The sequence below is a fragment of the Salvia miltiorrhiza genome, chromosome 3 (genome assembly GCF_028751815.1).
Source record: "Salvia miltiorrhiza cultivar Shanhuang (shh) chromosome 3, IMPLAD_Smil_shh, whole genome shotgun sequence".
NCBI classification, from domain to species: domain Eukaryota; kingdom Viridiplantae; phylum Streptophyta; class Magnoliopsida; order Lamiales; family Lamiaceae; genus Salvia; species Salvia miltiorrhiza.
Window position 1 is genome coordinate 5,127,065 of NC_080389.1, and position 11,991 is coordinate 5,139,055.

Sequence of the window (11,991 nt, forward strand, 5' to 3'; positions counted from 1 at the left end):
AAAATGAAACAATTACAACTAAAAATATTAATGTATCTTGAGCCAATCAAAGTAAACGAACCCTTATAGTAATAGAAAATGAAGCAATTACATAAATTTTTGTTATCCCCCATTTACTCATGATAAATTTATCAATCAAAGTAAACGAACCCATATAGTAATAGCAGGTGATATTTTGAAAGTCACCTCTGGTACATGAACTTAAAATAAATATAACTTGGCTGCATGAATCAGCAATAAATTCAACATTCATGCATGTAGTTTGGATAATGTCAAATTAATGTTTCAACAACCACAACAAACTCCGTTTCTTATTACTCATAGACACACGAATAACTAAAGATAAGTAAAGTAAGCTTGAGATTATTCAATAAAAATGTTGATGTGTTGCGGTAGATTCCCAGTGTTCAGACGGGGGCATTTACGAATTCGGAGATGTCTGAGCTTCGGCATTCCACCTTCTTCTATGAAGACGCTCTTCAGTTCATCCAAACCTCGAAGGACCAGGGCTTCGAGGCAGGGGAACCCGTCCCACAAAACTAGCATCGTTTCACCCAAGTAAGCCTGCTTCTCTATCTTGAGGAAGAGCAGCTTTGGAAGCTTACCCAGCTCTGCCATCGGATCATCAACTAGCTCGGAATCCGTCAACGTAAGGTGAGAAAGATTTGGAGGGAATGTACTCACAGTTGGACATTTGGACATCGGATTATACAGTTTAAGTTTGGTGAGATTGGCGAGCTGCGGCACAACTAATGCTATGTCAGTAGGACGACCAAACAACCCTAATAAGTGAAGTATGACAAGATTCTGCATCTTCTCCAACGACGCTCTCACTTTGATCAACTCTTCATGCTCTATCATTCGTCCATCAAAACGTATGCCTAATTCACGAAGATGACAACTACTCGTTAGAGTTGATATGCACTTCATCCAGTCCTTGTGGCGAATGTGTCTCAAACACTCAATATCTTTCCACATGTTTATGTTTGTCAGTCCACTGACAAGATATGCGCAGAAGTGACATAGCCTGTCCATTTCCAGTGAATCTAGTCTTGGGAAATCTGCATAGCACCATTTCATGTCAAGAACCTCGAGGTTTCTAAGATGATCAAACCAGTTTGGGAGTTTGATCACACTGCCTCGAGATTCGTATATTTTCAAGCACTTCAATCCAATCAATGACCGAAAAGAGTTGGGCAATCTATAAAAGGAAAGCCCGTCAAGCTCGAGTGTCTTAAGGAGATAATAGCTCTTCCAGTAATAAGATTGAATGGCCATATTTGGAACCCAACCACCTTGGACATTAAGTAGGAAAAGAGAGCGTACATGCTTATTTTGATTCGATGAGGAAGTCTTAATATTCTCGACATACACAACACGATGGCGAGGCTTATAGGATGATTCTGACGAAATCCGCTTCTCCCCTTTCACTATCTCCAGACCTATTTCCTCCTTTGCTTTTCTTAAGCAAACCTCGCGCACAAGATCATGGAGGCGACAACTTTTGACTTGATTATTAACGTTTAGATCTTGAATTTGAAGCATGCTTTGATTGATCAACTCATTTAAATAACCTTTCACTATCTCATCAGTTGTTTTGCTTCCTTCCTGTTGGATCAAGCCTTGTGCATCCCATATGTTTAAAAGCCTTTTTGTTGGGATAGTAAAGTCTTCTTTGAAAAAGGCTAGGCACAAGAAGCATGACTTCAACTGGGGAGACAGATTCTGATAACTCAACTCCAAAATTGTTGATACGTCGCTTTTAGTCTTTCCCAAATAAGAGTTTATTTGGTTAAGCACTTGTTCCCATCCACTCTCAGTTTGTGTTTCCACGAGTAAGGCTGCTACAACACTGATGGCTAATGGTAGACCATGGCATTTTTCCAAGATTTGTTTGCCCACACTCTCGAATTCGTCTGGACATTTGCCAATAATGCTGCTACCAATGAATGCCTTCTTTAACAACAATTCCCAACTCTTTTCGTGGTCTAAGAGACTCATCTTATGCACATATTGATCATACTTTGTAATAATCTTGTTGCGAGTCGTAACCAATAATCTACCTGCTTTATCTGTCGACCATCAAAGCAACAACTAATTTATTCAGAGAAATCTAAAGTGAACATTTTATCCAATCATTAACGTATCATTGTGAAAGTAGATTCAGACAATAATCAAATTAAGTTGTTGAGTATAATTTCTAAACTAACTTTTCTTATATAAATGGTTACGATGGATATACATAGTTGAAAAAATATTCAAAAGCTAGTTTTAAGAACTCATCTAAATTTAAAATCAATGGAGCCTTGTTGAGTTTTACAAAATTTAATTTGCCTATTGTGCCCCTATTTTTAAATCTACTTTGAGGGCAGTAATGTAATATCATAATATTATTATGATACTATATTACAAAATTACACTCACAATTACTCCCTCCATCTCATAACAAGTGTCCCAGTTTGTTTTGGCAACGTAATTTAGGTGAGTATGATTAAAGAGTAAAAAAAAAAAGTAGTGGAGAGTGGTGGAACCCACTTTTATTTTGTAAAAATAGAATTAAAATGATTAAAGGTAAAAAGATAAAAGGTGGTGGGGCCCATTTTATTTTTTTAGAATCAGGACACTTGTTATGGGACAACTAAAAAAGGAAGGTATACTACTACAAAAATGAGTATACATGACACTTTTTATGAAAAAACGTCATGTATGAGCGCCTTTTTTGAATACACGACGTTTAAAAAAATAAGTGTCATGTATGCAGTGTCATGTATCAAGTACATGACATTGTGCTGACACTTTTAGAAAAAACGTCATGTATGAGCGTCGTCTATTCATAGTATACATGACATTTACTACAAAGCGTTGTATATGTGCGTTAATTTAAATGATATACATGACAACTATGCCAATTGTCATGTATGTGGTTAAACAAAGGGTCATTTATTGTATTATTCTTGATAATTACTCACTATTTATATAAGTTTTACTTTTTGGTTGCGTTTACTTTGATTGATAAATTTATCCATGCAAAAAGATGGATAACAAAAAATAAATATAAATCTTAATAAATAAATAATTTGTCATGTAAATCTTTTTATTTTTTTTGTTTTCACTTGGATGCCATAGAATAAAAAACAAATCAATTAGAATAGGCAAAATGACATGGTTACCTTGTTGATTTGGGAAAGCATTGATGAGAGATTCCAAATGTTCCTTCTCCCACACATCATCCAGAACTATCAAATATGATTTCCCCTTCAATTGCTTATAAAGCATTTCTTGAAGCATTTGTAGGAGGTATGGCTTGTCCTTCATCGTCTCCTCCAATTCACGCACCTTTTGTTTGTCAGAGCCCGGCAGATCGAAGATAAGCTGCTTGATGGTCTCTTGTGGTGTAAATTCACTCGACACCACAACCCAACCACGGCGATCAAATGGACCAGCAACGACGTCGGGGTGGTTGTATATTTCCCGGGCAAGTGTCGATTTCCCGATCCCGCCCATGCCCTCTAAGACCGCAATGCAAAGCCCTTTCTTCTCACACAGAATTGATTCTTGCAGCAGCTTTTTCACATCATCTTCAACGCCCACAAGATGTTCGTCCTTTTGCCAAGGAATCAACCGCCGCCGCAATTCAATTTGCCATCTCGATGCCGACTCAGCTGCCTCTCCGAGATCCTTGATACCGTACCTCTCGCGGCTTTTGTCAATGGCATCAAGTCTAGCTTGGATCGACTCGATCTCATCTCCAATTTTGTCGAGGTGGTGCATACGCTTCGGGAAGCTTGTACATCTTTTGATAAGCCCCCCATTCTTGGCACTTTCAACGTGGAGAAGGAAGATCTCGATGGTATCTTGGGCATCTTGAGCCAACTCTCTGATATCCGAGATCCAATTACGCACCCTCTCGTCTTCAAATTGCTTTTTGTTGGCGTCTTTGAGAAAGGATTGCATCCTCTTCAGCTCCTCTCTTAGCAACTCCACCTTTTCCTCGATGCCTTGCAGGGATTTAACCTTCTGAATCAGCTGATTGCCCAGTAGTTCGACCACAGATGAGATTGCCACTTCAGCTGCCATAATGATCGATCAAAAAATTTCTCTCTAAAATTTTCTGATGCCAAACTTTTCACCATTTTAGGGCTTAAATTTGGCAAACAAGCTAACACTTTATTCCAATCTTCATTAGGGTGTAAAGTAAACACTCCAAACAAGCTACCACTTTATTCTAATCTTCGTAAGGCTGTAAAGCAAATATGCCCCACAAATTTAAAGTAGAAACCACTTAAAACGCTTATATAGATTATTTATATTATTTTGTGAAATGATATACTCCATCCGTGTCCGAAAAACATGCGGTTGTGTGGGTGACACAAGTTTTAAGAAATATAAAATTAGTGTATTGTGAGTGGAAAAAGGGTTATCACTAAACAAAAAGTAATCTACTTTAGTTAAGTTATGCTTTCAAGTCTACGATTGAGTCACTTTCTTAAGTGTCATCTTATCTAGAAGTATAGACTTTTGGATGCACATAGATGACGCTTTTTTGAGCGTCATCTATCATATTGCGTTCTCTTTAATTTGATTGATAAATTTATCATAGAAAAAATAAGGATAACAAAAATTTATAGCTATAAATGTCTCCTTTCTTTTTTCTCATTTTCTACAAAAGAGAATTTCACCCTATTTTGTTCCTTGTTTTCACTTCAAAAAGGGATAATATTATCACAACAAAAATGGATAAATATCATATTAAACCTTGAACTATACTCGCTTTATCAAAAATACCCTAAAACTTTCGAAATGCTCTCTAAACCCTCAAAGTAACAGAGTTTTATCAAATATATCCCGCATCTCTTTTTCGACCACCAGAAAAGTGACGTGGCTCGCCGGATGCAGCAGTGTAATTTAAATTTTCTCTCTTTTAATCCATGTCATTTTTTTGTTCTCTTTTTTAATCCATGTCATTCTTTTATTCTGAAAATTAAAATAAACAATTCTCTTCTTTTCTAAAATCTGTTAACCCTAATTAAAGAACAAATGCACGCTGACCACTCTCTACGAACTTAAACTCGCGATCTCTGCTAGAGAAGAAAAATCTCTCATGATTTGCGCCGATCTTCATGTGGCAGTCGAACGTATCTCCGGCAGGGGGAAGAGGAAGCGGAGAGCACAATAGTGTTAAAGGTTACAACATCAGGCTCGAACCCTTTGAAGAATTTCGTCGATCAGATGAAGGGCAAGAGAGTATTGTTTCATCTTGACCACAACACTCAGCAATTTCGAGAAAAGCATAACAGAAGGAAGCGGCTCCGTTTTCATCAGATCCCGAAATAGAGCGACGATATCATTGGGCTCACGTATAGTTTCAAATTCGAATCTGGGATAGGAGGAGAAATTCTAATTTGGTGGTTGAGATTATAAAAATTGAATTTGGGTTTGACAAGTAACGAGTGTAGAGAAGCAATTGGGAGAGTGGATGAATTGAAAGAAGAATTGTAGACAATTATGTTGGAAACACAATTTGATGTCCAAACTTCAGCTTGTAATCGTGCTCTGCAAAAACCCAACAGAAAAGAGAAAATCTGATCTGGAAAAACAAATAAACAGCAGAGATGCATATAAACTGTTCGACAAAATGCTAGAAAGGAAAACAGAACAGAAAGGAGAAGGAAGAGATAGAGTGCTGCGCCGTTGAAATGATTTAGAGAGTTCTAGTCGAGATTTCTTGCCGAGGAGAATAATTCATTGACTGAAAGATGGGCTCGCAATCAGAAATTGAATCGAATCATGGTTTTACAAGAAACGAGTGTAGAGAATCAATGGGAGAGTGCTCGAATCATGTATTTTAATTTCTAGAATAAAAGAATGACATGGAATAAAAAAGAGAACAAAAAAATGACATGGATTAAAAGAAATAAAACTTAAATTACACTGTGGCATCCGACGAGCCACGTCACTTTTCTGGTGGCCGGAAAAAATATGCGGGATATATTTGATAAAACTCTGTTACTTTAAGGGTTTAGAGAGCATTTCGAAAGTTTCAAGGAATTTTTGATAAAGCGGGTATAGTTCAAGGTTTAATATGATATTTACACCAACAAAAATAGAGTAATATTATTATCCCTCGAAGTGAAAGGAAAGAAAATGAAACATATTTGTACTCCTAATTTAAAAGTACTGCAAAATTCAATGATTTGCTGATTTTTTTGGAGAATATATAAGCTCTTATACAAAGGGAAGAAAAAAATTAAGTACAAAATGTAATACAAGTTATAATGACAATGATCAATGCCGAATTATGTGTTTAATAAACAGGCAACTCTTAATTATCACTATTCAAATGCAACCGAAAATCAGAAGACCGCTGCCTTATTTCGGAGATTAAGTGTGAGTTTCTGATCTTTGTTGCAATGGTTTTGGTTGTCACCATTTTTAACTCCTCCAACTTTCTCATCTCCCCAATCGCTTCCGGAAGCGTCTCCAGGTATGGACAATTCTTGATCTCTAAATTCTTGAGATTTGACAGTCTACCTTTTCCAACTTGTAAATCTCTCACATTCCACAGCTCTTCCATGCACAAGACCTCGAGGTGATTCATGTATTTCGAGATCACCATTTCTTCACCGGTGTATGCATTCCGCAATTTGAGGTGCCTAAGGACAGGTAACCTCGCGGCTAGTATTGGCATGGGGTCTTCATCAAGACAGCTATTAACCAACGTCAATGATTCGAGTAATCGAGGGAAATTAGAGGCACTTGGTAACATGGGAAGGTTCCCTTCTAGTTTCAGTGTACGAATACTTCGTAGAATACCAAGGTTGTCCAAACAAGGCATGCTTCTGAAACGAAACCCTCTTAAGATTAGGGTTTCAAGATTCTTCAGCTCAACCAATGATGCAAAGAGCTTGCTTACATTCGAGTTTTCATCAATTTCTTCAATGCCCAGTTTGTTGAGACGGGTCATCTTTCCCTTGCACGAGAGCTCATAAGTCCAATTATCAAATGAGATGTAGGTTAAGCTCTCCAGATTCGCCAGAGTGTCAATCTTCAAAGGCTCTCGGCAAATCACATCAGACATGTAGAGGTGACGAAGGCTACACATTTCCCATATAATATCTGGCACCTCCACCATAAAGTTGAGAGCTATATCAAGAACCTCAAGCTCTTTCAAGCTCCCCAACGCGAGTGGGAGCTTTTGTATGTAATTGTTTCTCAATCCCAAGTATCTTAATCCCATCATTGTGTCAGTACCACTTTCTGGTAAATTCTTCAGCCCAAAATCTTCCCAATCAAGTATCTTAAGTAGTTCAAAGCTCTTCCAATAAGAGGGACTAGTGTCGAAGAAGCCACCTCCATGGAAGAAGAGAGAAACAAGATGTTTATCTTGATCCGTGGAGCAGTTGAACTTGTCTCTGCTACAAATGATAACACGATGATGACGAGGACTCTCAAAGGGTCGATTACTTCCATTGCTCCTTAGGATCTCAAGACCTATTTCCTCCTCTGCTTTTTTGATGGATAACATGTGTAGTATAGCATTGACGCGACAACTCTTCTTGTCCTTGATCTCGACAAAGCATTCCTGAGTTAAGATACTCACATATGATCTAATTTGGTTTTCTGAGACCTTGCTTACTATAGCCGAAACATGTTCCATCTTCCCTGTCCTAATACATGTGTATTCCTTAAAGAAGGCCATATGCAAGAAGCATGGCTTGGATTCTGGATCCAATTTTTGATAACTCGACTCAAATAACGGCAGTATTACGCCCAAATCAATTGATTCAAGAGCTTCCTCCCATTCTCTCTCTGTCAGTGGTCTCCTTTTTGCTAACTGTTTGCCCACCTCGATTATAGCTAATGGTAGACCGTCACATTTCCTCAACATGTCTCTCCCCATTTTCTCCAAGTTCTTTGGGAATTTTAGCTCACTTGGTATAGTTTTCAAAAGCAATTTCCAGCTCTTACGAGGATCCAAAGTTTTCACCCAATGAGTATAACCGATGTTCACATCTTTATAGGCAAATCGACTCGTGAGAAGCAACCTACTTCCTTTAACTGCTTACACAAGAAGGGAGATTATTTAGTTTAAATTAATTTATAATTCAAAGAAGAATGCTTCATTATTCAAAGTTAGCAGCATGACATGAACACAAATAATAGGAATACCAAGATAAGTAAAAGCATAAGCATACCTTCAAATGGAAGAAATTCCAAGATATATCCCAAGCACATTTCCTTGGGAAAGTCATCAAGAACTATCAAATATCGCATTCCCTCGAGATGTTTGCGAAGCATCTCCCCCACACAAAAATTGTCTGCACGCTCCATTTTCTCCAATAAAGAATCCCTTTTAAATTCCTCACAATCTACCAGCTGCTCTATTATCTTCATCAATATTTTTTTATGACTAAAGTTAGTAAAACAACATACCCAAACACGCCTATCGAATTGATCAACGACGCCTGCATGGTTGTACACTTTGCTTACAAGAGCTGTCTTCCCAATACCAGTCATCCCTGTGATCAAATAGCTGTGTAGTTCCCCATTAGAAATCACTCTGCGAAGCAGCAGATCCACGTCTTCCTCTAATCCCACCACATTTCCATTTTGGTCTCCTTCTCCGAAACTTTCTGATTTGTACGAGGATGACTCTGCCTCTGCCCCTTCGAGCATGCTCATTTTGACCTCGCTGGTCCATCTTAGGATAGACTCTGCATTATTTTTAGAAATGGGCCTATTCTCCCCAAGATAGTGAGCCATGTCGACAACGTCGCATATGAAATAATACAGCCTGCTTCCCTCTTCCAATTCCTTGTCTCTCACGAAATCCACCATCATTTTAAGGACATTTATCACCTCTTCCAGATAAACCCAATCTGAACGGCTGTCTAGCCTTTGTATTATCATTAACATGATAGCCTCCAAAATTGCATTGCAACGAGTCGGTTGAAGAAGCTGTTCCCATTCAATCCCTGACCGTCTCTTTTCTGCTAACTGCATTCCCATCTCTTTTATAGCTAACCGCACACCGCCACATAGTGTCAACATGTCTCTCCCCATTTTCAACAAATGCTTTGGGAATTGGTGCGATTTATCAATGCCACAAAATATTGTTTTAGAAAAAAATCGCCAGCTCTCCTCAGGATTTAGAGGTTGCATCCGATAAGCATAATGGATACGACTTTCCATCTCATCCGAAGAGAAGGGGTCTCTTCGTGTATTCTTACTGCGACTCGTGAGCAGCAATTTACTACTTTTTTCTGCATACATAAGACAATATTATCGTATGAAAATATTACAACTAATTCCTCTCTAACTAAAAAAAATAATGGTTCCCTATTAGCGTGAAAATTACTAAACTATTGATTTAAGCTAATTTAGCTACCAATGAGATTTCGACAAAATATATTGCATGGCTAGCCGAATAATTGATGTGAGATAATTGACGGGAGAGTAAAATGACGTGTGTGATGGGTGATGGCACATCGCAGCCGCTATTCAAAAGTATGAAAAATCATATATATATATATATTTTTTTTTACGGACGACTATGATTGTGTTGGAATATAAAAATAAACTTAAGTTTTTAAGTGAAGATATTTGCATTAGAAATATCTAGAATATAAGAGAAAACACTAAGGAAAAAAAAATAAAGAACTGGAATTGTGCATGTGTGGAGTATGGGAATAGTCTAGATTAGAAATTATCTAGAATAAGATAGAGTGTTCATCGTCGATCGAAGTTGGACAAGTGAAGAAAAGGAAAGTGAGTTTTAGTCTTATGAGATTATTGATGATTGAGAGTAACTATGCCTAGGTGTGACGTACAGAGTATAAAGGATTAGATGGTCTACGTTGTAAGTCACAGACTTGCTTCCAACTACCCATGTGAGTGAAGTTTTGGAAAGATATAAGGGCATAGTAGATCGTTTTCACCTAACATACTACTAATTAATACCATGTTGAGTTTTTATGTACATGAATAGATGACAATTTCACATGCTATGAAACTTAAAAATGCTAGGACATAAGACAACTAACACAAAAAGGAACATACTTTCATGTGGAAGACCTTCCCAGATAGATTCCCAGATCATTTCTTTGTGCACGTCGTCGAGAACTATCAAATATCGCTTTCCTTTCAGGTGTTGGTGAAGCATCTCTTGGAGACTTTTCTTGTCTCTACGATCCATTTTCTCTAACAAGGAATCTCCTCCGAGTTTCTTACTATATACGACCTGTCGTATTAGTTTCATAAGTACCTCTTTCCCAGTCAAGCCAGTAACACACACCCAAGCACGGCCCTTGAATTGAGCAACGACGTGTGGGTGGTTGTATACTTGTCTAGCAAGAGTTGTCTTTCCAATACCTGCCATGCCTGTGATTAAGACAGTCGATAGTTCTTCCCAAAACGTACTACAAATATCCCCCTTAAGCTCTTCCATATATTTATCTTCGTCATCTCCTTCTTCTCCAACAACTTCTGATGTCGTCTCCGCCCCATCAACTCCCATATCTTCATAGTCTTCTTCCTCTTCACCAGCATTTTCTGATGACGTCTCCACCCCATCAACTTCGTCTTCTTCTTCTCCAACATTTTCTGATGTTGTCTCTGCCCCATCAACTCTGAATTCAGGCATGCAAGTCCTTATCTCACTGATTGAATCTCTCTTCGAGGAGAGATCAAATATGTTTTCATAGATGTTGAGGGGCGGGGCCATGTTGACGTGGTCATCTATCAAATATTTCGACATTAAATATAGAGAAATAACACTATATTCTAGCTAAAATGTACATACTGTTACATGAAAAACTCGTGTAAGCATAAGAACATAATAATAAATAAAAAATTATATTCGTACAAGCCTGAATACAGATCCGTGAATGTGAAACATGGGATAGACTCAATACTAGGGATTAGGACATAAAAATAAAAATAAAAATAAAAACAATATATATTGTAAACTATATGGATCCATGTATCGGATTTACATCTCAAAAATCATAATCCAAATCTAGAATTTAGAGACTCTGGCCCAGATCCAGTCCAGATCTGTCGAATGCTACGTTTGGAAGGTTTAGATCCAAAAAAAATAACATATGGATCTGGGATTTGCAGATATGGACTGGGTCCTAAATCCATTGACATCCCTATGCATAAAAACAGCAACAATAACTAGCTAAAAAATATAATTTCACCTACTATATATTTAAGATTTGTGTAACGAAAACATTAAAAATTTGTTGACAAATGTGATCTCAAACACAAAAGTTCCAAATCACTAGAAATGAAAAACTTAGTTTTTTTTTTTTTTTCATCTTACAGAAACTCAAGAAAAACAACAACCTGAAACACAAGGTTAGAATCCACTAACCATCTCGCTGAGGAATGCGGTTAGCTCGTTTTGGCGCACTGCTGGAAGATCCCATCAAATTTTCTCTCCTCAAAAAGCAAGAACCAAAATTATCAAAGAAGAGAAAAATAAATTCAATCTGGAGCAGAAGCCCACAAAATCTTGTTCCAAGTTCAGGAAAAAGTGTTAATTTAGCTCCAGATGTATCATGAAAAAAATTTGATTTACACCAACTGTTTGTAAGGATAGATATTTAGTTGTTATAGCGTAAGCTAAAGTTGAATACTATACTAATTAATAATTAGGAAAATTGATTATTGGTTGTTATTTCCAATCAGAAGCAGCAGCACTGCCAACTGCTCCCCACAATATATGCATATATATTTTTATATATATAACTTTGGGGAAGGGAGGTTTGACATTATCGGAAGATATTTTTATACAAGATGCAATCGTATTCATGTAACTATAGTGGACAACACATACCATGCATCTGATCCTGAAAAATTTAAGAATATAGCTATCTTGGCCCCACCAATGAGATGGTTGATACGACAAAGTATAATTAATCCCAATTTTGTCGTGCAATTAAATTCTTTTTATTCCGTTGTGTGCCCAACATTTACTTTTTGACA

The 11,991-nt window shown here is 37.4% G+C and overlaps 2 protein-coding genes across 3 annotated transcripts; both read right to left on the reverse strand.

Moving 5' to 3' along the window:
* Window positions 1–226: 226 nt before the first annotated feature.
* Window positions 227–4,176, reverse strand: LOC131017157 (putative disease resistance protein At1g50180). The gene is made up of 2 exons (XM_057945887.1): window positions 3,171–4,176; window positions 227–2,072 (listed from the first exon to the last, which is right to left on the reverse strand). The coding sequence occupies exons 1-2, from the start codon at window positions 4,075–4,077 to the stop codon at window positions 364–366; spliced, it is 2,616 nt and encodes an 871-aa protein (XP_057801870.1). The 5' UTR covers window positions 4,078–4,176; the 3' UTR covers window positions 227–363.
* Window positions 4,177–6,167: 1,991 nt separating this feature from the next.
* Window positions 6,168–11,633, reverse strand: LOC131017158 (disease resistance protein RPP13-like). 2 transcript variants are annotated; one of them, XM_057945888.1, is made up of 4 exons: window positions 11,378–11,633; window positions 10,060–10,737; window positions 8,196–9,263; window positions 6,168–8,058 (listed from the first exon to the last, which is right to left on the reverse strand). In XM_057945888.1, the coding sequence occupies exons 1-4, from the start codon at window positions 11,430–11,432 to the stop codon at window positions 6,323–6,325; spliced, it is 3,537 nt and encodes a 1,178-aa protein (XP_057801871.1). In that variant the 5' UTR covers window positions 11,433–11,633; the 3' UTR covers window positions 6,168–6,322. The 2 variants fall into 2 exon arrangements, with proteins under 2 accessions (XP_057801871.1, XP_057801872.1); XM_057945889.1 differs by lacking the exon at window positions 11,378–11,633 and adding an exon at window positions 11,350–11,367.
* Between the last annotated feature and the right edge of the window lie 358 nt (window positions 11,634–11,991).

Excerpts from the sequence above, each read along its gene's own strand:
- LOC131017157 (XM_057945887.1), bottom strand. The coding sequence starts at position 4,077 with ATGGCAGCTGAAGTGGCAATCTCATCTGTGGTCGAACTACTGGGCAAT. Across the intron at positions 2,073-3,170 it reads TGCTTTCCCAAATCAACAAG|ATAAAGCAGGTAGATTATTG; the intron begins GTAACCATGTCA and ends GATGGTCGACAG.
- LOC131017158 (XM_057945888.1), bottom strand. The coding sequence starts at position 11,432 with ATGGGATCTTCCAGCAGTGCGCCAAAACGAGCTAACCGCATTCCTCAG. Across the intron at positions 9,264-10,059 it reads GGAAGGTCTTCCACATGAAA|AAAAAAGTAGTAAATTGCTG; the intron begins GTATGTTCCTTT and ends TTATGTATGCAG. Across the intron at positions 8,059-8,195 it reads GGAATTTCTTCCATTTGAAG|TTAAAGGAAGTAGGTTGCTT; the intron begins GTATGCTTATGC and ends TTGTGTAAGCAG.